The sequence below is a fragment of the Melitaea cinxia genome, chromosome 19 (assembly GCF_905220565.1).
Source record: "Melitaea cinxia chromosome 19, ilMelCinx1.1, whole genome shotgun sequence".
Classification (NCBI taxonomy): Eukaryota; Metazoa; Arthropoda; class Insecta; order Lepidoptera; family Nymphalidae; genus Melitaea; species Melitaea cinxia.
In genome coordinates this window covers 13,751,861-13,779,317 of record NC_059412.1, presented here as the reverse complement: position 1 = coordinate 13,779,317, position 27,457 = coordinate 13,751,861, and the positions used below count along the sequence as shown (strand labels likewise).

The 27,457-nt window shown below is 34.9% G+C and overlaps 1 protein-coding gene and 1 pseudogene across 1 annotated transcript; one reads left to right on the top strand and one right to left on the bottom strand.

Moving 5' to 3' along the window:
- Positions 1 to 1,107: 1,107 nt before the first annotated feature.
- Positions 1,108 to 4,840, bottom strand: LOC123662793 (annotated as a pseudogene).
- Positions 4,841 to 7,742: 2,902 nt separating this feature from the next.
- Positions 7,743 to 15,785, top strand: LOC123662792 (carboxypeptidase B-like). The gene is made up of 5 exons (XM_045597589.1): positions 7,743 to 7,807; positions 8,078 to 8,287; positions 12,440 to 12,542; positions 14,228 to 14,536; positions 15,144 to 15,785. Exons 1-5 carry the CDS (start codon positions 7,743 to 7,745, stop codon positions 15,714 to 15,716), a joined length of 1,260 nt encoding a protein of 419 aa, XP_045453545.1. The 3' UTR covers positions 15,717 to 15,785.
- Positions 15,786 to 27,457: the final 11,672 nt, after the last annotated feature.

The window sequence follows — 27,457 nt, the reverse complement described above, 5'->3', positions numbered from 1 at the left end:
GAAGATCATAACAATATTTATAAATAAATACTTTTTAAAAATTCAGTGCCAAAATTACGCCATATTTTAAGTCCGCTGTGGGTAGGTGTTACTTTCGTGGCACGTGGCAATCACGTGTTTTAGCCGATGAGTCTCTTCTGACATAATTATATTTGGAGTAATTCTTATACCGTTTTTTCTTTGATAAAATCGAAATAGCATGTAGTTGATTTTCATCCTATTTTTTGCATGGCATTAATATTTTAACGCATTTATTAACTAAACCACTAACTATATGCAAAACTCATTTGTCTGGCGGGCAGGTAGTAAATTTAATGCATATTCTAAAAAATTGACTTAGACCTATTTAACACTAGCTGTGCGGCTGCAAGGAACCTAATCAGTAATTCTTTTTTAATAAGTAATTGTATAGTTTTATAATTGTATCTAAACTTTGACTGCACCTAACTCTGTTTACTTACATCATTTCGCTAACCACATTTTGTAATCTATATGTGTTATTGTTACTACGGCTTATATGTAGCGTAAGTTTTCTTTTTAATATTCTGTGACTACCAGTGGGGAACTATTGGTAGCTTTTTATTTCTATATAATTTTGTACATTGTATTTCTCAGCTGTTGTTCCTCCCAAAATAAATTAATAAAATGAAATAAACGATTCGACTGATTCATTATTTATATAATGGTATCAGATAAATTTGACTAGCCCGTTGGCGCAGTTTGTAGTGCCGTGCTATCCTGCGTTTACCCTGCTTTCTGCTCCAAGTGTTGTGGGTCGATTCCCACCCTGAGTCTGGGTGTAATATATATATATTTATTTGTATATATATTATTTTTATGTATGTTTATAAAAAAATGTAGTTATACCAGTCGGCCGTTACCTATAACACAAGCATTAAGTTGCTTACCGTAGGAACAGACAACCGTGTTTTTATGTTGTCGATATTTATTTATTTATTTATTATTTATTTAATTAGGTGTTGACGAGATGAAAGATCTTAAAAACGAAAATAAATTCATTAAGTGTCAGTCTTACATGTATATACGAGTATGTTATCCTTGTAAAAAATATTTTGACAATATTCTTTTAACAGCTATAGCGTAAAACTATTCACTTGTAACCTGATCATTCATTAGAGTCCGTCTATTACGAATAACGTAACTGGCACCTTCTTTGATACCCTCCCAAGTTTCCATACCAGCGTGACGGATAAAAGCAGGTTCGTCCAGGAAACCATTCAAGGTAGGATCACCTCTATAAGCAGGCAATTCAAAAGTATAAGAAATACCTTGGCCGATCATGGTTTGGATGTAATCGCCGGAACTACCCGAACCATCCTATAACTGCCACAATATTACCAACTGTGTAATTGTAATGAGTAGGCCATTTAACTGCGTCAATTCTTCCGGCAATTTGAACACCAAATAGGTGTAGTATTAAGGTATTAGAGGGCAGTTGTCTATTACCAAAGCCAAAAAAATCATGTTTCCGAAGCTGTGATATAAACAGTGCAATACGGCTTCTGTATTGATTTATTATGTTTCTTTTCATTTGAGTTTTTGGTTCAGAGACTGGGTCCGTGGAAGGTGTCCTGACAGGGTGAGTTCCTGGATGTAATTACCCAGTTGAATGCATGGTTTCTGTTAGGTCCACTCCGAGACAAAAACCAAAACCAGTTCTACGGTTCTTTCGCCAGAAGCGATTCTAAAATTGTAAAAATACAATAATTAATAAAAAAAACAAGGCTGCTGTATACAGGTTGTCCGGTAATTAATGGATAACCCCGCAGGTGCTTGTGGGGGGCACGGGGCCAACTCAGAAAAAAATAAAAAATAAATCTATCTGCTACGGTCTAGGAGTTTTTAATTTTTTATTTAAGTGCGAAATTCGATACCTTTGTTCAAACTTTTGGGCACTACGACTGCAAATTCAATAGTAACGAATTGATTTTCTCTGGAAATAATCTTGGATAATCGGCCTTGCTATCGCGCATTGCAAAATATTTCTAGCTACGACTGTTTCTTTACTACTATTATTGATTTTATATATCGTTTTAATCTGCACTTATATCTCGTGATCGTACTGTAAAAGATAACGTCGTTATTAAACCTCAATCCATTGCCAAATAATAAGCATTGTTACAATAGATTTTCAACTAGATTATTAATTAATTACAAATATAAACGATGACGTCAATATATTGAATCGTAAAAAAACCCGGCCAAGAGCTATTCAACTCGCGCACCGAGGGTTCCTTACAAAAATTATCAAAAAATACCGCCGACACGGTACGTCGGAGACGCGGGTTCGAACCCCGCTGGAGCGGTCAATTTTTGATATGATATTCAAAAAATGTTTAGAATTCCTAATGTGGGTAACACAAAAATAAAATCTTAGATATTAAAAATAGCACGGTGTCGTCTCCTGTCAAAGATTTTCATTGTAATATGAAACTTTGAATAGTTACGGGTTTCTGTAAAGAGCTCACTATAGACGGCGCCACGGTTCGCTTAAACCGTAATTTAAAATTATCATATCGAAAATTTCGCTCGAGCGGGTGTATCGTTCCATAGCTTAATTGGCTAGAGCGCCGACACGGTACGTCGGAGACGCGGGTTCGAACCCCGCTGGAGCGGTCAATTTTTGATATGATATTCAAAAAATGTTTAGAATTCCTAATGTGGGTAACACAAAAATAAAATCTTAGATATTATCAAAAAATATTTTTATTATATAATGTAAGAAAAGATTTATGCTTTTTGCAATTTTTCCTTTATCTGTGCTATAAGAAGATTGTTCGTACCAAATTTTAAGATTCTAAGTTCACGGGAAGTACTCTGTAGGTTTTGATTCCCTTGCGAGTGTCGAAAATTTGTACGATAAACGGCTGTATTTTGTGATTGCGTTAGCTCAGAAGTTTTATTCTTTCATAGCTGAAAGGGACAGTAGTAGGAGTGAGTATTTGGTATGAATTTCAGCTTGATACCTCCACGCGCTCTCGAGAAAAAGGGTCTTGACAGACAGACGGACAACAATGTGATCCTATAAGGGTTCCGTTTTTTTCCTTTTGAGGTACGAAACCCTAAAATGAAGTAGACTTGTCCTATGAATCCACGACTGGCAGGTCAATCCACATGTTTTTGTCAACTTGGCTCCTCTACACACCGACACAATACCATCTCCTCTGTCCCTTGATTGCCTGGAAGAGATTGCTTTCTGCGATAAGGCCGCCCTTTGTATTGTATACATTTGTAGTTATGATAATTTGTTAAAATCAATTTGCTACGTATTATTTCTGGTTTAGAGTACAATAAAACGTAGTGTTACGTTTTGTTACATTTGATCATTTGTTATCTTTTCTTTACTTATCTTAGAGTAACCATTATCTGCAAAACTGATAGTTGTGTCTTCAGATAAGATGCAATTCTAGTCCTTACCGTTGGTATAAATAAGTACTATATTTTAAATGATGGATAGGATTTTAAAGTTGTTATGATATCACCGAGATATTGTGAGAGAGTTTTGGTTAATTTTATTTAGTTAAGAGAAATGAAGATATTGACATTGCTTTTAGTTGTGGCAGAAATTTATGCAAAGAATGAAATATATGCAAGGTAAGAACAATTCAATATTATTTTCTATATGTAAATAAAAACGAATGTTGAACAAAAATTGGTTCAGTAGTTTTGGAGTTACATACCGATAGTAGCGCCACTTACCGGGTCTAATTGAGGTAAAAACTACCCTATCTCCCAAGTTGGACCTACAACAATCAGTCTGGGCATAGACCGAAGATGGGCAGCAGCGCCTTCGGTGTGACAAAGCCAGCCCTGCGGTCACCAACCCGCCTGCCCAGCGTAGTGACTATATGCAACAAACATGAGTTCATGCCATTTTTAGCGCAAACTGTGGGTCTATATCAATAGACTGCGATAGGCTGAAGTACAATATATATATATATATATATATATATATATATATATATATATATATATATTGTAATAAAACCTTTCGTAGGCTTTGAAGCACATACAAAAAAATAAATTAGCCAAATTGATCGAGCCGTTCTCGAGTTATGAGCTTAGCAACATTCATTTTTATTTGTAGGGGAGAGCGGGGCTGAAAGTGCCGATTTTGACAAATCTTTATATAATTCGGATTAAACGAGTACTATGTTTGAAAGTAGTGGTTCATCCTAAGCCAAATTTAGTGTAGATTACGAATTTACCTACAGATTTTGCATATTTCTAATAGTTTTTAAGAAAAAGTGATTTTTTTATACAGCGGCGGCAAGGCACAACCAACCCCGCTTTGGGGTAAGTTGTGCCGTAGCTGAGGTTGGTTGTGCCGTTGATAATTCTAGGTGTTTTACATGAATGAAAATATATGTAGAATTAAAATACATCAATTTTATAATAATATATTTATTCCTTATACTTTTTACTATAAATCAGTTCTTAAAATGTACTTTTTTGTAACATATATTAATAACATATTAAAATAAAATATTTTAATCAATAGTTTGTACTTATTTTTTACGATTGAGATCAATTAATAAAATTATCAGTCCTTAAGGACTGTATCACAAAAAATAATAAAGATTTCTCTTAAATTATAAAATCACAGAGTTCTTCCAGTCTCTTATTTATCAGTATCTTGAGTGTTTTTAAGGAATCAAAAAAGATACAAATGCTTGGCTTTCTTCATCTTCAATACATTGCAAATGGGCCCAATTCTTACATTCTCTGCATTCAATCCATTTTTCTCCAGGGGCAGAGTTAGAATAGGCATCACAACATATGATACAGTACCATTCTTGTTCATCATCAAAACTGTCATCTTGTAAAACTCTTCTCTTAACGGGCTTAGTCGGTTTTTTTTATTTGTTTGCCTTTTCCTTTGCCTTTTCCCTTAACTTTCTTTTTAGTTTCACTTTCTTTCTTCTTCTTTTTAGTAGCCTGCTCTTCGGCCAAAGCATTTTTCTCTGGAGTGTCCGTAAGAACAGCTGTCTTTCTTTTACGTCCTTTACTATGTGCAGTTAATCTAGGAGATGCTTTAGGCAAGAGGTCTTATTAGCTCTGGTAAGAAATTTTCTGTAGTTTTATTTCTTGTGTTGTTATCAGCTGACTGAGGAAGCTGGAAGCTGCAGCAAGGGATAGGCTCTTGGAACCTGCAGCAAGGGATAGGCTCCTGGAAGCTGCAGCAAGGGATAGGCTCTTGAAAGCACTGACGTATCTCTTGTTGATTACCTGATGGTTGACTAGTTTCAATCTCAACATTGCTACTCACATAATTTGACTCATCAAGATATTCAGGAGTCCTTTCTCGATTATTTCGAGAGACAGGCAAGTTGTCTATACTTTGTGAGGGTCGATTTATACAATAAAGGTTGCTTAGGGGTTGGTTGTGTCGCGGCAAAACCAGCCCCACGTGAACGGCACATTTTACCCCGCTCGTGATAGTGTGATATTTTGTCTCATATACAAAAATCACTCTTCTCAAAGCATCAAAATTACACTGTATAACAAACTAGGATAAATAACAAACCTTTTACTAAAACTTTCATATTAAAAGCAAGAAAAATACTAGCTTGAGACCAAAAAGTATTAAGTCGAAAATATTTACTTACGTGTCGCTGGAGGACCCTCACACGCACAGCGACACGGTCCGCGTCGCTGACGCAATTAAAATGGCAGCCGTGTGTGCCCGACTTTTAGGCATTTCGCGACGCAATACGATCGTAAATCTATCTCTTTCTATTTTCAAGATATTTCCGTCGGCACAACTTACCCCCGGCACTTTCAGCCCCGCTCTCCCCTATAAGATTTTAATTTTTAAATTACTTATTTTTTGAAGTAAAACTTCTTTACGCACGCTTGACTTGGGGAATAAGCTGGCGAGTGCGTGACGAGAGCGTTATGAAAAGCGTGATCGGGCGAGGCCAACAGAGCAAGAGAGAGAGAGGTGCGAAGCACACATTTTCTTTACTTCTTTCTCTCATAGGCAGATACGTTTTGTATATCTAGGACACTGTGCAGGCCTATTGTGCCGAGTTTTACTTCAGTCGTATGATCGAAAGATTGGAGCTGAATCCACCACGCTGTTCCACTGCGGGTTGGCAGATATATTCCCTACTATGGGTAACGATCACTATCAGGTATTTATGATAACAACCGGGATCGACGGTGTTTTAGGCGACTACTCTCACCACTACACCAGAGCGGTTGTTACAAATATATCCGGTCTTTTTATTTCGAAGGTAGGAAGAACAATCAGTTCAGACTGACTAAAAATAGTATCTCACTATAATTATTTTTATTGTGCTTACAAAACTATAGAGCCGTCAAGTAATATATTCATAAAAGTTTTTAAACTAAATTAAGTTATAAATCAAAGACAACGCAATAAACTCAATAAGGCAGACGTAGAAATTTACGAATACGATTAATAATGAAATATCAGTTAATACTAGTATTAGCGTAATCTAGAAAAACTGTAGCTATAGCTTCTTAAGATAAGATATATTTTCCTGTATTATTACAATTATCAATAAAATATTTAATCTTAGAATTAGTAAAGTCTAACCCTCAACTGGCACCATTTATTTTTTATATTTAAATTGTAATATAAATGTGATTATTGACGATTTAACTGTATAGATCTAGAATACTACTAGAATACTAGTGGGCTAACACCCGACCTCCGTATAAAAAAGTCTTACCAGTTCCACTACCGGTTTGGTGATATCATCATTTCAGCCTTTCGTAGTCAACTGCTGGACATAGGTCTCCACAAGGTCGTGCCGAAAATGGCGCAAACCCTGTATACGCATGTATTTTGCCCATAGTCACCATGCTGGGCAGGCGGTTCGGTGACCGCAGGGCTGGCTTTGTCGCACCGAAGACGATGCTGCCCGTTTTCGGCCTGTATAATTCAAAGCCAGCAGTTGGATAGTTATCCCGCCATCGGTCGGCTTTTGAAGTTCCAAGGTGGTAGTGAAAATGTGTCTCTTAATCACCTCTTACGACACCCACAGGAAGAGAGGGGGTGGCTATATTCTTACTGCCGTAACGGTATTTATTATAGCTCCCTTACGGGTTCAGTAATTATGTTTCTGCCAAGAGTAACAATCGCTATCACGTATTTATGATTAAAATCAGGACCGGTGGCTTTACATGTTCTCCGAGGAACGGTGGGAAGCCACACAAGTACATACACTTAAGTAGACCCCAAATAAATATTTATATAGATGCAAATTGTGATCTGTCCCAAACGGGTACATAACCTCTGCCGACTGCTTTCATTCAACAACAAAAATTAAAAACTCCTCTTAGCTTTTAAAAACTACAACACGGTTGCTATTTTGTGCGGAATCATTATAATTACATTACAAGGTTACTCGGAAGATTTAGGTTAAAGTAAAAATTTTGATAATTGGAATTACACATTGAAAGTTTTCAATTATACTGTGGAACAGTGTATTGGTAATCCTCAATGGTCTACAAGCAAAAACATTGATACTAATGCTTTTTGATTGCTTGAGATATTATAAAGATAGTTATTTTAAAATCCAGTACGAAAAAAAAACTGCTGATCAAATCAAAAATAAGAAAAATCAAAACGGGTCAAAAAATCCTTGCATTAGAATTTAACGGTTAAGGATTTATAGCAATAAAATTTACAATCAGTCGATTGGCCTATAAAAACGTGTTTGATCCTATTGCTCTATTACTTTGCAATAATGAAGTTCTTGACTCTGGTTCTTTTGGTGGCGGCGGTAAACGCCAAACATGAAATATATATAGGGTAAGTTCAATATCAAATAATTATATACACATTCAAACTCTTTTATTAAGTGTATGTTTTAATGCCTATGTTTTAGATAAAACCCGATAACTATTTGAGTTTTAATATTTGTTTATATAAATACAAAATACAATACAATACGCTCGCCTGGAATAAGACCAAAAATGAAATGCAATATAAAATGCAATAATAAAGTTATTAATCAATGATGGAATAAAATGTAATTATTTTCGAATTTTTGAGACCAGATTGTGTAATTGCTCTTTCTAGATGGAAATCCTACATTGTCAAACCAGATTCCTATGAACAATTGGAAAAGCTGGGCAGCAAGATCCCAGAACTTGAGCTGGACTTCGTCAGTAATGCAGCGTTGAACAGGGAAGGGGTTGTGCTTGTTAAGCCACAATATCAAGCTGATTTCCTGGATTTCCTGACCAAGGAAAAAATATCGCATAGAATACACGTCGAAGATCTTAAAGCGTGAGTATGGTTTACACTATTATTTCGTTAAATTGATTCAACCTGTACTTGCTACATATTGCTAGGCATAGGTCTCATCTCTATGTAAGAGATAGGTCAGAGCTCAATCTATTACAAGACCAGTGTGTCACTTATTTGTGCATGATTGTAGTCATAATCGCAAAACGGAGAGACGTTATGCCTGGAAAACATATTTATGAGCAAACGCTCGTATTTGTCGACTTGGTGATGATTGAAGTGTTGTCGAGCATTAGATGCTTTTGTTTTTGACAAATGAAGAGTTACTACTACTTATTTACTGCTTGTAGCTGATTATTTTATCTTGCACACTCTTTCAAAATTACATAGGCTATATTCCGTAGATATCCAGATTAATATCTTTTTACTAGGCATCTAAATCGCTTCAGCCTATTATATATCATTGCTTGATATAGGCCTCTTTCTCTATGTAGAAGAAGGATCAGAGCTTAATCAATCACGCTATCACACTGCTCCAATGCGGGTTGGTGGATATATTCCCTACTATGAGTAACGATCGCTATAAGGTGTACAAATCAACAGCATCTAAGTCATAAATTTCAAATCAAGGTCACATAAGTAGGAAAATATTAGATTGTTATTTACTTATCTATAATTATTTATTAATCCACTTTATCAATAAACTCATTTATTTTAAATTTTTACTATCAATTTTTATCATTGTCAATATGATATTAGAGACAGAAAAGGACAAAGGTAAAAAAAAATAATAGTAATAGTATAACACAGAAAACTTAAGTATTTTCGAAGTGTAACTTCTTTAAGTGCATGAGGATCAAAATTTTTACGGATGAAACGACAATGTTTCGATGAAACCGCAACGTTGTTGTCGACGGCGCTGAAACGGAAATCTAAAGCTTTAGTTTTGTATAAGTATAAAAGAGACTTATAATTCTGTTTGCTGGCAAACGAAGAAAAGCCGACTTCAATTACATCGACAAGTAATATAACGAAGGTAGACGAAAAAATAGTCAAGTAAATACGCATTATCAAAGATTACTCCAAAAGTTGTAATCAGATCTCAACAAAATTTAAACGTGACGTTTTTCGATTAAATTAAAAATGATCAAAATCGGTACACCCAGTAAAAAGTTAAGGGGATTTTCGAGGGTTTCCATCGATTTCTCTAGGGTTCCATCATCAGATCCTGGTTTCCTTATCATGATACACTTAGGATATCGCTTTTCCAACAAAAAAAAATTATCAAAATCGGTCAGAAACGACGAAGTTATCCTCGTATATACATTAATATATATATATATATATACATATATAATATACGATCGAATTAAGTAACCTCCTCCTTTTTTGAAGTCGGTCAAAAATTAGTTTGCCGAAGAAGTTTCACTTCTGACATGTGTATTTCTTTATTAAGTGAAGTATAGTCAGCAATACAAATTTTATTCTATTGGCTTATGCCGTGATTATTCACGTGTGCATATAATTATTTGTTCAAAAAGATGAAGGAAAACAACCAAAACCAATAAAAAACCCAAACCAATAAATATATCGTTTAATTTTTCGTCAGTATCCTGAGTTAGCATTAATTTATTATCATCATCATTTCACTCTATCACAGTCCGCTCCTGGACTGGTGGCTATATTCTTTACTACCGTAGCCACACAGCGGAGCATTAATTAGTTCATCAAAATAAAGTAGTAGCTAGCGGGCCGCAATTTAATTATTAGTACTTACAATTTAGTTATTAGTGGTTAGGATGACCAAGCTTACCTCGGATTTTTGGGTAAATCTTTTCTTTTAATTATTGATTTTAGGGAATTTTGTCCTACAAAGACACGTCAGTCCCATTGTAACTTTTACAAAATAATTGCAACACGCACAAAAAAAAAAACTTAAAATACCTCAATTACTAAAATCTAGTTACATAAATCAGCAAGGTATAATTTTTAAAAATCAAAAATCATTCTAGCAGATCCTGATAAGGGATCCGATAGAATACTTTGCACCGCCCTCTAACATCGAACAAACAGAGTTTTAAATTCCTAAACAATACTTGTCTCTGAGTCTGTCTTCTTTAGTTCCACATGTATCACAATTAGGAGAGTCATTTTTTTTCATAAGGAATCCAAAATTCCTTGATGCAATATATTCCGACCTAAGACGATGGGCTGTTATAATATGCAATCTTTTTATTTTGTAATGGTTAAACCAGGGCACGGGAGGAGGCTGACTTTGAATCGTGCGATACCAAATTCCTTTAATTTTGGATATTTCATCGAAATGTTCTTTCCAAATACCATAAATATCTTTTTTGTATTTAACTAGAACTTCTGAATAATCTGTTTGTTTATTAATTTCCTTTCCTGACTTTATTCCTTCTTTAGCTAATCGGTCAGCCTCCTCATTTCCACTGATGCCGATATGGGACGGCACCTATTGTAAAATTAAATTGACATTAATATATTGAAATTGGTACAATTTGCTTATTATATTATAGGCTATGGGTAAACCGCTTTTCCCTAAACTACACCCATTAAGATGTTGCAATGCACTTTTACTTTCTGTCAGTATAACAACATTTTGTAAGCCCAAGTTCTGAACATAAGTTAGAGCTTCTGAAATAGCAATCAGTTCTAATGACATTGTAGACAAATTATCCGTTTTTATTTTTATTTTTTCTTTAAAATTTGTTTTTGGAACATAAAATGCAGCCCCGGACCCGTTACCACATTTCGATCCATCAGTGAAAATTCTAATAAAATCTTTATATAATTAATTTATCTCTTCTAGAACATTACATTTAATCGTGTTTACTTCATAAGGCTTTTTCGACTTAATTACACTAAGAATCTAATACAAGTTTGCGTATTTATTCTAGAAATCTACGTGTCTAATGAAAACATTTTAAGAGGGTTACTACTAGCCACATTGTTCTCTTTTGTTTCTAAATAAGTGGAAGCTAACAACGGTTTTATTTTGTTGTGCCAATAACTATTAGAACCTAATATACTTAGTTCATTTAAAAGATCTATTGTAAAATTGTTTGAGTAAGATTGTAGTTTACCATATGTAGTGTACCATAGAAATACTATTATACTACTCCGTACGAATAACATACTGATGAAATATGAATAATATTTATTGACCTTACCGTCATAATAATAAATATTATGGTTATTAGTTATTTAAATAAAAAATCACGAGCGCAATTAGAAAAAAAGGAAAAAAAATCAATTTGAAGACATGAGGATTTGAACCGAAGTCTACGCGATTCGGGACCGGTCGATTTCCCACCTTCGTATTCCAATGATATTGTAGCCATTTTTAGATTGCCTTAAAACAGCGATAAAATGACATTTTCTAAAAATGAATCCTAGCTATAGATCGATTCATTGCTTCCGGAAACCCCTGCACACTAAATTTCATGAAAGCCGTGAGAGCTGCTAGGCTATTTTCCATAGATGTCCAGATTTTTGAATATCGTCTTCGATATCAGTCTAGTCATAATGGTGACTTTTTAACCGACTTCCAAAAAAGGAGGAGGTTCTCAATTCGACTGTATTTTTTTTTTTATGTATGTTACATCAGAACTTTTGCCCGTGTGGACCGATTTCGACAATTTTTTTTTAATCGAAAGGTGGTGTGTGCCAATTGGTCACATTTAAATTTATTTGAGATCTAACAACTACTTTTCGAGTTATATCTAATAATCCATTTTTACTTGACGCTTTTTTCGTCGACGTACGTTGTATTATACCGCATAACGTTCTACTGGATGTACCGATTTTGATAATTCTTTTTTTGTTGGAAAGGGGATATTCCTAGTTTGGTATAGTGATAAGAAAACCAGGATCTGATGATGGGATCCCAGAGAAATCGAGGGAAATGCTCGAAAATCCGTAATAACTTTTTACTGGGTGTACCGATTTTGATAATTTTTAATTTAATCGAAAGCTGATGTTTATCATGTGGTCACATATAAATTTTATCGAGATCTGATAACTACTTTTTGAGTAATCTTTGATAACGCGTAGTTGCTTGACTATTTTTTCGTCAATCTACGTTGTATTACTTGTCGATGTAATTGAAGTCGGTTTTTTTTTTCGTTTGCGAGCAAACACAATTATTATAGCATAATTTGTTTCTTTCAGCCAATTTGACCTAGAAGATAAGGAAATTGAGGAACAAGATCGACGAACTCGTTCTGCAAACGGAGCCAGGATTCCTTACGATAACTACCAGACATTAGAAGTGGTATGTTTTGGATTCTATTGAAAACTACACATATTATTAGATTGGGCCGTTTATGCAGTTGGCAGGATTGCTTTCTGATCTAAGGTTGCGGATTTGATTCCCGCCGCATATTCTAATGTCTTTTTTAATGTATATGTGCTGTCTATTGTATGTAAATTAAATCATTTTGTTTATTTATCACAAAATATGTACAATAATCATAGTTACTGCGTCTTGGCAAACGCAATGTGGGACGTCCTCCGGCCCGTTGGACCGACGATCTACGTAAGATTGATGGTGTAGGCTGGATGAGGATTGCGGAAAACCGGAATATCTGGCGCGAACTTCGGGAGGTCCTTGTCCAGCAGTGGACTGCAATAGGCTGAACTGACAGACTGATTGACTGACTGACTATTACCTAAAACACAGATTTCAAGATGTCAGCTTTAGGAGCTATGGCTATGGCTGTGTGTGGTTTTTTTTATTATTTGTAAAATCTACTTTTTCTATTCTCACCGACTTCCAAAAAAGGAGAAGGATCTCAATTTGATTATATTTTTTTAAATGTATGTTACATCAAAAATTTCGACTAGGTTGAGCGATTTCGATAGATTTTGTTTAAACAGAAAGGTTTTGCGTGTTATGTAGTTTCATTAAAATTTAATTGAGATCTGACAAGTAATTTTAGGGTTCTATCTAATAATGCGTATTTACTTCACTATTTTTTCGTCTACCTACATTGTGTGAACCGCATAACTTTTCACTGGGTTTATCGATTTTGATGATTATTACTTTAATCGAAAGCTAATTAATAATTTTGTATAATCTTTGATAAGCGTTTTTATTTAACTGTTTTTCTTATATTATACCTCATAACTTTTTACTCGGTGCACCGATTTTGATGTTTCTTTTATAAATCAAAAGTTAATAATACTTGCTATTTGAATATGATCGAGATAGGATGAGTACTTTTTGAGAAATCTTTCATGACACCTACTTATGAGACGCTGCAAACGTTACGTCAACGCCATCTATCTGATTTCATCAAAGCTACTTCAGTGAAGAATCGATCCAAGGATGCTATAACGTAGTGAGCTGTATTATCCACTAGGGTAGCAGTTTATTCTTTTGCATAATTTAGATGATCCTTGTTTTAATCGAAAGCTTGTCTTGTGGTCACTTTTAAATTTGATAGGGACTAATCTTTGAGTAATCTTTGATAGCGCGTATTTACTCGACTATTTTTTCGTATACTTACATTGTATTATTTGTCTATGTAATTGGCTTATGTGTGTTTATTGGTTGTTTTTTTTTTCATTTGCGAGCAAACAATTATATTAATAACAATAATGATCTCAGAAGAACTCTACTCCCTAATACCTAATTTTTTTAACTCCCTAATACCTAAGATTTACTGGTTACTTAACTTATGTAACCTCTGGGTGCTGACCGAAATATATAAAACTAGCATCCCGTCCCGGCTTCGCACGGGAATTTAACAAAAATTTCAAAATATTTGTTTTCCGCATTTTTTTGAAAATATAATATAGCCTATGTCAGCCGTGGATAGTGTAGCTTCCCAACAGTGAAAGAATTTTTCAAATCGGTTCAGCAGTTTTACAGCCTATTCAATGAAAACAAACAAACAATCAAATCTTTCGTCTTTATAATATTATAGTATAGATTAACAAATTTTACGTTTACAGATATATGAGTACATAGACAGAATCGCTGCGCAGTACCCTGAAACTGTAACATTGGTCGAAAATTGGAGATCATTCGAAGGCCGCCCCCTCAAATACTTAAAGATTTCTAGGGACAATTTCCAAAGTAATAAGCCTATAGTTTTTATTGACGGTGGAATGCACGCAAGAGAATGGATTTCTCCGCCCGCCGTTACCTATGCCATCCACAAACTCGTTGAAAACGTAACCGAGCCTGATCTTCTTGATAAATACGATTGGATACTCTACCCAGTCGCCAATCCTGATGGATATGCTTTTACTCATACCAATGTAAGTAAAAAAATGTTAGTTGTTAATTTTACAGATACACGGAGCTTGGTATTACCTAGTTTCAATCTTCTTACTTATTCTACGCCACATTTACCCACAGACTTATTTGAGAATACATATATCAAACTGATAAACCGACGCTGCGTTGGCGCAACGGTTACAGCCATGGATTGTAGCTACCTGTTGCGTTGGCGGTTGCGGGTTCGATCCCCGCACATGACAAACATTTGTATTGGCCATACAGGTGTTTGCCATGGTCTGGGTGTTTATGCAGTCCTTGTGGGTTTCCCCACCGTGGTTCGGAGAACACGTTAAGCCGTCGGTCTCGGTTGTTATCATGTACACCTGATAGCGATCGTTACTCATAGAAGGGAATATATCCGCCAACCCGCGTTGGAGCAGCGTGGTGGATTAAGCTCTGCTCCTTCTCCTACATGGAGAAAGAGGCATATGCCCAGTAGTGGGATATTACAGGCTGAAGCGTAAACTAATAAAAGTACTAATATGTGATTCCAATTACCATGTATACGAAATGTTTCATTTCATATTCACCAGAAGTTAGATCATTTCATTGTTCAATTATTTAAACATTTTTTTTTTGTTTTAGACAAGAATGTGGCGCAAAACTCGATCCACTGATCAGAGCGTGGCAAGTCGTCTGTGTCCAGGTGCCGATGGTAATCGTAATTTTAATTTCGCTTGGAACACAGTTGGTACGAGCAACAACCGTTGCAGTGACATCTATGCCGGAAGCAGAGCATTCTCCGAAGTCGAAGTCAGAGCTGTTGACGCAATCATGCAAGAATACCGCGACAGGATCGATATCTACATTACGATGCATAGCTTCGGTAGCATGATATTATATCCTTGGGGACATGACGGTACCCTATCTGAGAACGCCTTTGCACTTCAACGTGTTGGTATCGCCATGGCTGTAGCAATTGACGAATTATCCCTTCCACATTTTCCTAACTACGTGGTTGGTAATTCGGTCTTAGTTATTGGGTACGCCGCATCAGGTGCCGCTGAAGATTACGCCCACTCTATAGGAATCCCTCTGACTTATACTTATGAGCTCCCTGGTATTAGTGGACAGGGATTCCATTTGAACCCTAGATACATACACCAGGTCGTTAGAGAAACCTGGGCAGGCCTCGTTGCTGGAGCTAGAGCGGCGTGAGATTTGAATGTAAGATAACCATGAAATGTTGTACTTAAAATTTGATTAAAATAAAAAGTTTGTGTCAAATGTATTTTTATTTTTTATATTATGTAAATTTTAATAACAATAATAAATTAAGTAGTAAATTTAAATGATAAAAAGGGTATGTTTTCGCGAAGCACGCGATCACTTTAAAATATTGGCAGTGACAATATTACTATTCGTAAAGCTACTGGCAGTGGAAAACTGTATTTAAATATTTACTAAAAATCTAGTAAAAGTTAAAAGTATAGGCTATAAAACATACGCTGTGGCTGATGAGCACTGTAACACCTGATAATGGAAATGTGTCTCTTGCTCATCAAGTGTTGAGCTGATCTAGAGTTAAAAATATAATATTACATTTTGAATTTTAAAACAGACATATTTAATTTTGTACACAAGTTTTTGGTATTAGTATATCTTTACGTGCTTCCCAAGGCACGACGGTAAGACACAGGTATAAATATCAGTACAAGAGAGAGAGAGAGAGAAGTATGATTTTATTCTTCTTTTCTTAGAAAGGGAGTTTTAGTTAAAAAACTACTGCTATATTATCATCAACCTTGAAACTAAGAATGTAACGTAACTATTTAATACGACTGGATTGGCAAGCAAGTGTAAGGTTGACATGATGCTAAGCGGTTACCATACCCTATAAACTCCTGCAACACCAGAAGCATCGCAAGCACGTTACCGACTCTCCCTAGGAGCTTTGGCCACCTTGCTCATCACACAGCAGTGATATTTAGCTGTGATCTTCCGTAAGGTTGAGGTGTATGACGATAATATTTGTAGTGAAAATATAATACTTCAGATAGATGATTCCTGGATGAAGATATGTTTATCAAATTTTATCTCTTGCTAACAATTAATCGACTCTACCTTTCTCAAGTTAGTTTTAAGATCGGTTGTGTCTGAGTTTGTTAACTAAGTACATGGAGCTAGTTACTTAGTGATTAAGTACCTTGAATGTATTAAATTTTACCTTCGTTAATAGTTTCAATGCCTATCTATATTAAATAATAAGTAATGTATATTAACGTTCCCATGTTGGGCATGAACTTTCTTGTCTATCAACCTACTCAGAAAATCAATAAGCTACCAATCTACAATACGATAAGGCATAAGTTGATATTATTACTTTGTACAATATATTTTTAACTAGTTGTACCTGCGACTTCGTCTGCATATTGGGTTATCATTTACATGTTCAACGTGATTCTTTAAATTGGCATAACTTTTTTATTTATGAACCGAATGACCGATGTTTGTTTCATAAACTCAAAATATTAGTGAAAAATACATCCAAATGGGATAAGCCGTTTTTGAGATTAGCAACAGACAAACAGACAAAAATTCTAACAATCGTTGTTTTGGGTGCTATTTGCGATGATAAAGTTCCCAATAATATTTATTCTCCTATATCTTCCATGTACAGACAGCGGTTCGTTACATTTTTATTATATATATTGATAACGGTTGGTACAATTGATAAAATGGAATTTTATTGAAGTATATTAGTCAAAACTTACATTATACGAGTAATAGATTGAATTTATGACATCTTAGAGGTTAATAAAATCTAAATAGGGTTATTCTATAGGACTAACATCAATATAGGACAATCGGACTCCGATTTATAGGGTTTAGGGGGGAGGGAGGTGAGAGTGGGGAGAGGAGGAGCGTGGGATACCCTTTTGTACCACTCCCACCGTGTGAAACCCCATGGTTATGGAGATATTGTGGTTAAAATTTTGAGGTTAGAATTGTTTTATTTAGAGCTATTACAATTCGAGCTTCGCGTCTGACTCCACCTTAGCTACGGCGCTGCGGGAAGTGCACTCATGTTTCGTTCCGCAGCTTTGACACGTTATTTTTGAACAAATGTACGTAAAAAAGATCTCGACTGCAAGATCAACAAACGATACGAACTGACATTAACGACATAGACAACAAAGACTTTTTATTAATTATTGAAAGCGCTGTGCTATGTTGTTTTATAATGTTTATTAGAATTTCACTCAATATAATGAAATAAGTTTTTTGGATTCTATCTTCTTCCCGTGACCACGGTTCCTGTAAAGTGTCCGAAACCTCAGGCATTTAAAAGACCTAATAAACTGCGATAAAATCAGAAAAAGTTTGTTCAGTATAGTACTATGTTCCTGAGGCGAGTAAGGAAGTCAGATCTTCTGAGGAAGGTTAGCTACGTGCTTCTGGTATAGTAAGTGCCCATAGGTAGCGGTAACCGCTTACCTTAAGGAAGACCGTAGGCCGCCTTATTTATGTTAAAAAATCTACAAAGTATCTGGTTAGTTATACGAAATTTTGTTGGGTTTTCGATTTTCAAGATCGCTATTCTTATATCTACTTACAATCAAAGCCAATTTAATAAGTTACGAAAAAAATTACTCGTTATAAGTACTTTTTTGTAGTCATATTTATTTATGTCAAAAAATCTACTAAGTATCTGGGTAGTCATACGAAATTTTGTTGGGTTTTCGATTTTCAAGATCGCTATTCTTATATCTACTTAAAATCAAAGCCAATTTAATAAGTTACGAAAAAAATTACTCGTTATAAGTACTTTTTTTGTAGTCATATATATTTATATGCTAAGGTTAAGATGTTTCCCCCTTTTTTAGCCCGTTGGCGCAGTTTGTAGTGACCCTGCTTTCTGCTCCGAGGGTTGTGGGTTCGATTCCCACCCCGAGTCTGGGTGTAATATAAATATTTATTTATATATTTATATATGTATTATTTATAAGTATGTTTATCGAAAAAAAAAAATATGTAGCTATATACCAGTCGGCTGTTACCTATAACACAAGCATTAAGTTGCTTACTTTAGGAACAGACGACCGTGTGTGTATTGTGTAAATATTTATTTATTTATTTATTTATTTATTTATTTTTTAGAAAAACCTCACAATAATGCGCGCTAAGCCGTAGACATTAGTTCCTTGCAAATATTTGTGTAGGACACGCGGATGTTATTCTTAGCGTAGGTGCTTGTATATTTCCGTATAGGTATGTGTTTATTATATTACAAAAGTAACGAGCCATTTGCTCTACTATAAATTTTATTAAGTAAATTTCCTGATAATTAATTATAAAATTGAATTTCGTTATAACATTTCAATGTCTAAACTTTCCCAAAGACAATGAAAGTTGTTTGACTTAAAATTTTTGTTAACAAAAAGCCAGTTGAACCCGAAATATAAACGCCTAAAGTTATTCACTCAACAGAAATAATACGAACTAAATTTCACTCATTATCGAGATAGAATCGTAGCCATTACCGTTAAGGAATTTCAACACTTATTAGACCAGGGCGTAATTAAGTTACGTTTCTCGCATAATAAATACAGCTTAGCGAAGAATTCTTGATGAATCCGAAAATAGTTCAACGAAGCTTCTAGAGAAGAGATGAAAATACTTCGAAATTTGAAGTTTCTCTTAGTCTTTTGTTATAGAATAAACACTGACGGTCGCGGGTTCGATTCCCGCTTGGAGTGGATATTTGTGTTTATACAAATATTTATTTTCGGTCTGGTTGTTAGTCCTTGTGGGTCTCCCCACCGTACCTCGGTGAGCATGTTAAGCTGTCGGTCCTGGTTGTTATCGTGTTCACCTGATAGCGATTGTTATTCATAGTCACTGCTGGGCATATATCCTATGCCAGCAGTGGGATGTTACAAGCTGAAGCGTAAGCGAAAAACACATCTAAATTTTTAAAATCTAAAATACACCGCTACCCGAATATTGTGGATATATGATGTCGATTCAAAACCTTTATCTGATCAACATTAAATGTTTGGCGTGTACGAAATACATACGAACATTTAGTATTAGATTTTTTTTTATTATTTTTTTAATTTTTCAAAATTTATTGCTGTTCGGGACGGAATCGGTGAAATGCAAAAATCCATGAAAATCGGTTCGGCCGTTCTCGAGTTATAAGTTTTCGAACAAAGCCGACAATGTTTCATATAAATAATATAATAATATTAAAAAAGACTAAGTCAAGTGCTTGTAATTAATGAGTAATTTTAAAATAAAAAAAACGAAAAACTAAGCCAATGAAATAAACTGTCTAAAACATATTCACAAAGTTTCAGAATGGCTTCCGTTATAAGCTCATTTTATTTCGAATAGTCGATATAAAATTTCTTATACTTCAACTTTAGTAAAAGTTTTATTGAAATGGGACCAATAACGATACTTTCTTCACAAGTTCGATTATCGAGTAGGGTAAATTCTGTTCAGCTGCCCCTGGACTGTGGAAAAAAGTTGAAAGTGAATTATATCATTTGAAATGTTTTAATTTGAAAATATGAAAATTTGTCGCGGAAATGTATTTTCATTTTATACGTATTGGTTGTACAAATATTTTCACTATGTCCAGTAATTTAAAATTGGGACTATTCAAAATTATATTTTCAAAGTACCTTCCTTAAATTTATTTACAAATACGAGTGCTTAGTGTCGCACGGATCATTCTCGCTTGAGCAACCGAATAGTGCGGACGTCTAAATTGTTTATACACAAGTAATATGGGGCTCAATAAAAGGTTGTAGGAAAGTGATTGTTGAAAGTTTCTACTGTCAGTAAATTGGATAATGGTGATCATAATGTCATCAACGGTGCTCACATCAGTATTTCTAAAAACGCCATGGCTTCACTAATTCCACGTCATATATGATTTATGTAAAAAATAGTACGCCATTTGATAAAATAAGCTCAATAATGTAAGTTCCGGTATCTAAACTTTATCTGTAAAAAAGTTATTGTAAAAGGAAAAACAATATCGGGTTTGTGTTTTTCTAATCTATATGTATAAATTGGAGGGTCTGTTTGTAATATTAAAATAACCGCTTTTTACCACATGCATATGGCTGTATACACGGCACATTTACCAAAATAACATTTTTACAATTTTTGTCTGTCTGTCTGTTTATGCCGGCTAAACTCTGAAACGGCTTGACCGAATTCGACGGGACTAACCACCATAGTCTTAAGCTGTGGTGTTTTGAATAAATATAAGAAACAAATACATTTATCGGCCTCCTCAGGATTAAGCGTGTGTCTGGTGTCCAGAAACACAACACAAATACAAAAGTACAGAGATTTCTTATTAGCGAGGAAATTAGTTAGCGGCATCTTAGCGTACCAGTGAACCAAATCAAACTAATTCTTAAAATCTCTGTGCTTCGTATAAGTACGTATATTGAAATAATAGATATCTTTTTTAAAATTAAAAACATTATGACTAAACACTTAATTATATCTATTTCTATACTATTTTTATAAAAAGGAAATAGACAATTTATTTTTTATAATGGATAAACTCAAAAAAAAAAGTAATTTTTATCCACACTAGGAGAATGCTACGTTATCACTGAATGGTATTTTAACAGGAGAAAACTGAACAACCAAAATCGCGTAATCCACGTGTACGAAATCGATCGGAAAGCTAGTAAATCTATAAAAGCTGAAGAGTTTGTTAGAACTTGCTATTCTCGGGAACTCTTACGAGGCTACTATAACTGGCAGATAGCTGATATGATAAGGAGAAACTGAGGCTACTTTTATTTTAGAAAATTTATTTATTTTGTAACTCTGTGAACTAAACAATATTTCTTTTTAATTCCACGCGGACGAAGTCGCTGGCACAGCTAGTATTACATATATTTAGGGTGTTCCGGTATCGATTTGGTGGATTAGGTTCCGATCCTTCTCCTACCAGGAGGAAGAAACTTTTGTCCAGCAGTGTGATGTTACAGGCTGAATCGTACAAACATATATTCCAAGCAGATAGGAGATCTTATTAAATGCAAATCTTTTAACAATTATAATAATTTTATTAAAATCGTTTCAGAGTTAATTATCTGCTAGACTACGGCAAGTCAGCTTCGTCCTAGATCTTAGATCCTGTGATACTGGATATGGCTTTATTATATACACACTGTTATCACTGTCACTTGAATGTTTAATTGTTTATAACCTTATTAGGCACCGGCCGACATTATATTCACAATAAAACACAATTAGTACATGAGCAGAACGAGCTGAAGGTCGCGGGCGCGCAAAATACAATCTACTCACGCGTCAACGTCTTGTCGCGAACCGGGCGACGCGAGGTGGCGCTCGCGCGAATCAATGAGCGAGTGAGTGAGTGAATTAACAAATCAATCGTCGCGCCGAAGTGGCGCGTAGTATAAATGAGTAAGAGTAAGAAATTATATCATGTATTAATAATGTAAAACTAATTCAGTGATAAATAATCTATTATATATCTATCTGGATATTTTACTAACCAACTATGAGCCTATGTAGTTTGACAATAAAACATTTTTATTTTTATATTTTATTTTACTTTATTAATAAAATTAAATAGATAATTTAGTACAAAATCTTATCTAGGTAATCTTATTCCTCAGCAATACCGAAGATGGCAAGAATTCATTAAAATTTCTCATTTGAAGTCTCCAAGTGTCACAGACGTAGGTACGTACGTACGTGGCTTAGACTAGCGTGTTTCTATTTTACATCATTTCATCTCAAAACGAATAATCTTATACTATTTAAAAGTTTTATTGCTTCTTTGAAAAACATTATTTGATTTATTTATACTTTTGCATAACAATACATAATTTACAAAATAAAGAATGACATTTGAAAAAGATACTTATAATTGTATCAGTTTTAAGTTGTGTTAACAGGCGGCCTTATTGCTAATGTAGCGATTTCTTCCAGGCAACCTTTTGGCAGAGGACTGATATAGAAAGTGTAGGAACTATGAATTATGAATTGCAATTATAAATTATATAAATTGAAATGGAATAATGAACTGGAAGCCATTTTTTTATGTTTTGTCATCGCTTAACAGACTTGAATATATGTATATGTATACTGTTTCATAAAAAACATAAGTACTTTTCAAAAACACTTTTTAACCGCTATTTTACAAATTAAAATTGTAACCGGTTTTTTAAATTAAAGATAATATGAAGCTACCACCGATTAAAAGGTTTTTTTTTTGTTGAAAAGAACCGGTAAGAAAATTCACAGTTCCTTTTTTAAACAGACTGTCAAAGACAAGCACAAACGCCCAGACCGTGACAATCTGCATGGCCTATGCAAACTGTCATATGCGAAGATCGAACTGCCATCAGTTCCTGTGAACAGTTCTAATGAGCTGTATAGGAGCATTACAGGCAGTTAAAGTACCATTTTCAAAAGTTTCGTTATGATAAAGTAGTCGTTTATATGAATCGATGAAAATATTCCTAAAGTATATATACAGATATTATTATTAGGAACCGCGCTACATCGTAAATCCACATAATAACTTCTTGTTATCGGTTCTCCCCAGAATTGCGAGTGTCATCTAAGGTATCAATATATTGAAGGAGAGCTGGCGTCAGAAAAGGTACTTTATTTTATAAGGATTATTTTTAATGTATCCTCTGTAATATTATGTTATAAGTACGGTTTAATTTGCATTAAATAATTCGACTTAGTCATAGTTTGACGCCACTGTCTACAGTCTGTTTAATTCTTTACCACACACGAAACCCCCTTTTTTATAGCTGTTATCTTTTTTGTAACTAATAAAAGCTTTCAAACCATCAAGTTTAATGTTTTTATTTCGATTCCTTAATACTGCATGCTTCAAATGAAGACAAACTTTTGATGCTAGAAGAGAAACTTAAGATGAATTTTTGTACTGTATAATTTAATATAACAAACTAAACAGCACGAGAAAAATGTAGGTGAAACTTAATTTAAATAGGTAATATTGTTTGCTTGTAAACATAAAAAAACGACTTCAATTACATCGAAAAGTAATATAATGTCGGTAGACGAAAAATTGCCAAGTATCTACGTATTATTAGAGCTAGCTGAAAAAGTACTTGTCAAATCTCAATCAAATTTAAATGGCCACGGGCCACGTGACCAGCACCATCTTCAGATAAAAAAATTATCACTGAAATCGGTCAATATAGAAAAAGTTACAAGGTAACATATAAAAAATACAATTGAAATGAGAACCTCCTCCTTTTTTAACGTCAGCTAATAATAATATCTATTATTATATTTCCCATCACGTTCAAATACGTGTATAAGTAGTAACTATTATAGCTACTTTTTATACACAATGTAGGTAAGATATTAGCTACTTCCTGCTAGCCTAACTACCTAGCTCAAAATCCTGGTACTGATTCTCTTCACCTACGGTTTTGTTTCATGCAACTAGATTGGCAAAAAAGCGTACGCTCACCTGATGGTAAAAGATTACCGTAGATTATAGACGCCTACGATACCAGAAACATCGCAAGCGCATTGCTTACCCTACCCCCAAATCTCCGGTCATTTACTCATCATAGGAGCACAACACTGCTAGAAAGCAGTATTATTTAGCAATGATCTTCTTTGTGGTCGAGGTGCTTCCCCAGTCGGGCTGCTCCAGATTTTGAGCAGGATAATCCCTGCTGCGCCCTAACTCAGTTAAGGGTAACAGTTTAACAAGTAGACCGTATAAAAAGCTTGGTTACCATCCACGTATAAAAAATATATTTAAAATGTATGCTTATATGGTTAAGCTTACTCTTAGAGTATATTAAAATATCGAGGTCGGCCATCTTTCGAGATTGTTTTTTTTTTGTCGACACGTAATATTCTCAATATGTCACGGTGAAATGATTTTGTCAATTCGCTGTAAAGAAATTCGTTCGTTGTTTTTTTTTAAGATTAAAAAGGTGATTTGTGGATTTTTAAATCATTATGTATTGCAATAATGATGATGTATTTTATTTTTAGATTTCAATTCGACTGAATTTTTTTACTGCTTTATTTACTGAGTTTGAAAGAGGTTCGATATTATTACATTGTATGTAAGTGTAGTGTGTAAGTGTAGTTTGTTTTTTTAAATTATTTATAAAACTAAAATCTTTAAATAATGAGGACTAAGGCTATAGAGATGTATTACAAAATATTTTACTAAATGTTATTAAACTGTAACAAAGTCGTGATTTTGTATACAGTATATAAAGAAACGTTTTCCTCGAACTAATTACTAAATGGTGTCTACAAATATATATAAAACTAGCATCACACCCTGGCTTCGCACAGTTATTTAACAAAAATTTCATAATTGAAAATGTCATATAACCCATATCACCGGCGGATAGTGTAGCTTCCCAACAGTGAAAGAATATTTCAAATCGGTTCTGTAGTTTCGGAGCCTATTCAATGCAAACAAAGAGACAATAAAATCTTTCCTCTTTATAATATTAGTATAGATTATTTAATTATTTTTAACGAAAAAATGTATCGTTATATGCGAAATTATTACACAAAATTTTCTAAACTAATTTTCCCACAAAGACTAACAGCCAGATCGGAAATAAATATTTGTATAAACACAAATATCCACTCCGAGCGACACGGCCACTATGCGATATAGCTTATGTATCCGTCGTTTCGATGGTTCTTCTTCTTATCGGTGCCTCTCCGACTAGTGAAGGTTGGCAGTCAGCTTCGCATACTCCGGCTTATTCTTCGCGAGGCGAAAGAGTTCGGTTGCGCTCGCGATGCCTGTCCATTCTCGGATGTTGCATAGCGAGGACTTTTTTCTGCGACCTACGCCTCGTTTTCCAGCAACTTTTCCCATCATTATGAGTTGTAACAGTTCGTATCTCTAAGCCCGTGTCCCAGATATACGACTTTTCTCATCTTGACGGTCTGCAAAAGTTCGCGTTTCTGATTGATGCGTCGCAGAACTTCCACGTTCGTGATCTTCTTAGTTCGTGATCTTTGTTTCGATGGTTACTTAGATTTAAAGATTTATCCTTGAAGTTTAAGCTAGGTCGAAAAACACCTCAGCTAACTGGGGTAGGGCACAGCCGAACATATTCTGCTCAAAATCTGGAGAGTGGGGAAGTGCCTTGACAGTACAGAAGACAACTGTTATATAATACTGCTTTCAAGCAGTGTTGTGTTCCTGTGGTGAGTAAGGTGACAGAGCTCCTGGAGAGGATTAGGGGTAGAGTCGCGATGCTTCTGGTGTTGCAGACGTCTGTAAAGCTATAAGCTATGGTAATCGATTACAATCAGACGAGACGTAACTTGTTTACCGACCTAGTTAATTAAAAATAAAAGTGAGTTTCTAGGGTTAAAAGTAATCACTACAGCCTATCGCGTTCCACTGCTGGACATAGGTTTCCCCAAGTAAAAATATAATATAATAAAACTTATATATCAGACGGTTAGACATTGTCACTATCCCTGGTCATCTGCTCGGATGGTCTTTATGCAACGTTGCGCAATGCTATCAGACGTTGCCCTTCGTCACAGGTCACATGGCTGGTCAATTTTAACAACAAAATGGGAGTTGAAAGTTTGGTCATGATAATTTACATGTTTATGAATACAATCTTTTCCGGTAGGATAGCTTTGAGGGTACTTTGAGATTTAATACAAAATATGTTTTTGCGATTATTATTGTTGTAGAGAAAAATTTAAATGTATTTATTTTTAAGCAATTTTAGACAAGGAGATTTTTGGATCGATTGTATTTTTAACCGACTTCAAAAAAAGGAGGAGGTTACTCAATTCGACCGTATATATTTTTTTTTTTTTTTTTTATGTATGTTCGGAGATAACTTCTTCGTTTATGAACCGATTTGGATAATTCTTTTTTTGTTGGAAAGGAGATATTCATAGTTTGGTACCATGATAAGGAAACCAGGATCTGATGATGGGATCCCAGAGAAATCGAGGGAAACTTTCAAAAATCGTAAGGGTGACTAGTAAATTTAATCATGTTTTCATTAAGTACTATAAAGCACTACTATTTAATAAAGGTCTGGAGTAGATCTGATGATGGAGAAGAAAGATAGTCGAGGGAACTCTTCAACAATTTATAGCAATTACCTGCTTTTTGAACTTAATTCGTTTCTATTGATGAGAACTTTGCACCTGTATGAGTTATAAGTGCCATAACAGTCTGATGATGGAGACAAAAGTTAGTCGAGGGAACTCTTTAACGATTTATAGCAATTACCTGCTGTTTGAACTTAATTCGTTTCTATTGATGAGAACTTTGCATATATATGAGTTATAAGTGCCATTTCAGTCTGATGATGGAGACGAAAGATAGTCGAGGGAACTTTTCAACAATTTATAGCAATCACCTGCTGTGTGATCATCTGTGTCGCAGGACCAGGTTTGATGATGGAGCCCATAAACACTCGAGGGAATTTCTCAACAATTTGCAGCAGTTACCTTTTGCTGTTTGACGACCGCTTTGATATAATGGTGCATGTGCCGTGTCGGCGGCGCCTAAACACCGACGGTCGCGGGTTCTCTTCCCACTCGAAGTGGATATTTATGTTTATACAAATATTTATTTTCGGTCTAGTTGTTAATCCTTGTGGTTCTCCCAACCTAGCCTCGGAGAACACGCTAGGCTGTCAGTCCCGGTTGTTATTACGTACACCTGATAGCGAACTTTACTCATAGTATGTCGACGCGTTAGCGCAGCGGTCACAGCACCGGCTGTTGCGCTGGCGTTAGTGGGTTCAATCCCCGCGCACGACAGACATTTGTATTGGCCATATAGATGTTTGTCATGATCTGGGTGTTTGTGCTTGTGTATTGTGTATGTTTCCGAACCCCCGACATAAGAGAAAAAGCATCCTTGTTAGGTC

Bases quoted from the DNA above. Each gene is read 5' to 3' on its own strand.
- LOC123662792 (XM_045597589.1), top strand. From the start codon at position 7,743: ATGAAGTTCTTGACTCTGGTTCTTTTGGTGGCGGCGGTAAACGCCAAA. The intron at 7,808-8,077 runs GTAAGTTCAATA...TGCTCTTTCTAG, and splicing joins AAACATGAAATATATATAGG to ATGGAAATCCTACATTGTCA. The intron at 14,537-15,143 runs GTAAGTAAAAAA...TTTTTGTTTTAG, and splicing joins ATGCTTTTACTCATACCAAT to ACAAGAATGTGGCGCAAAAC.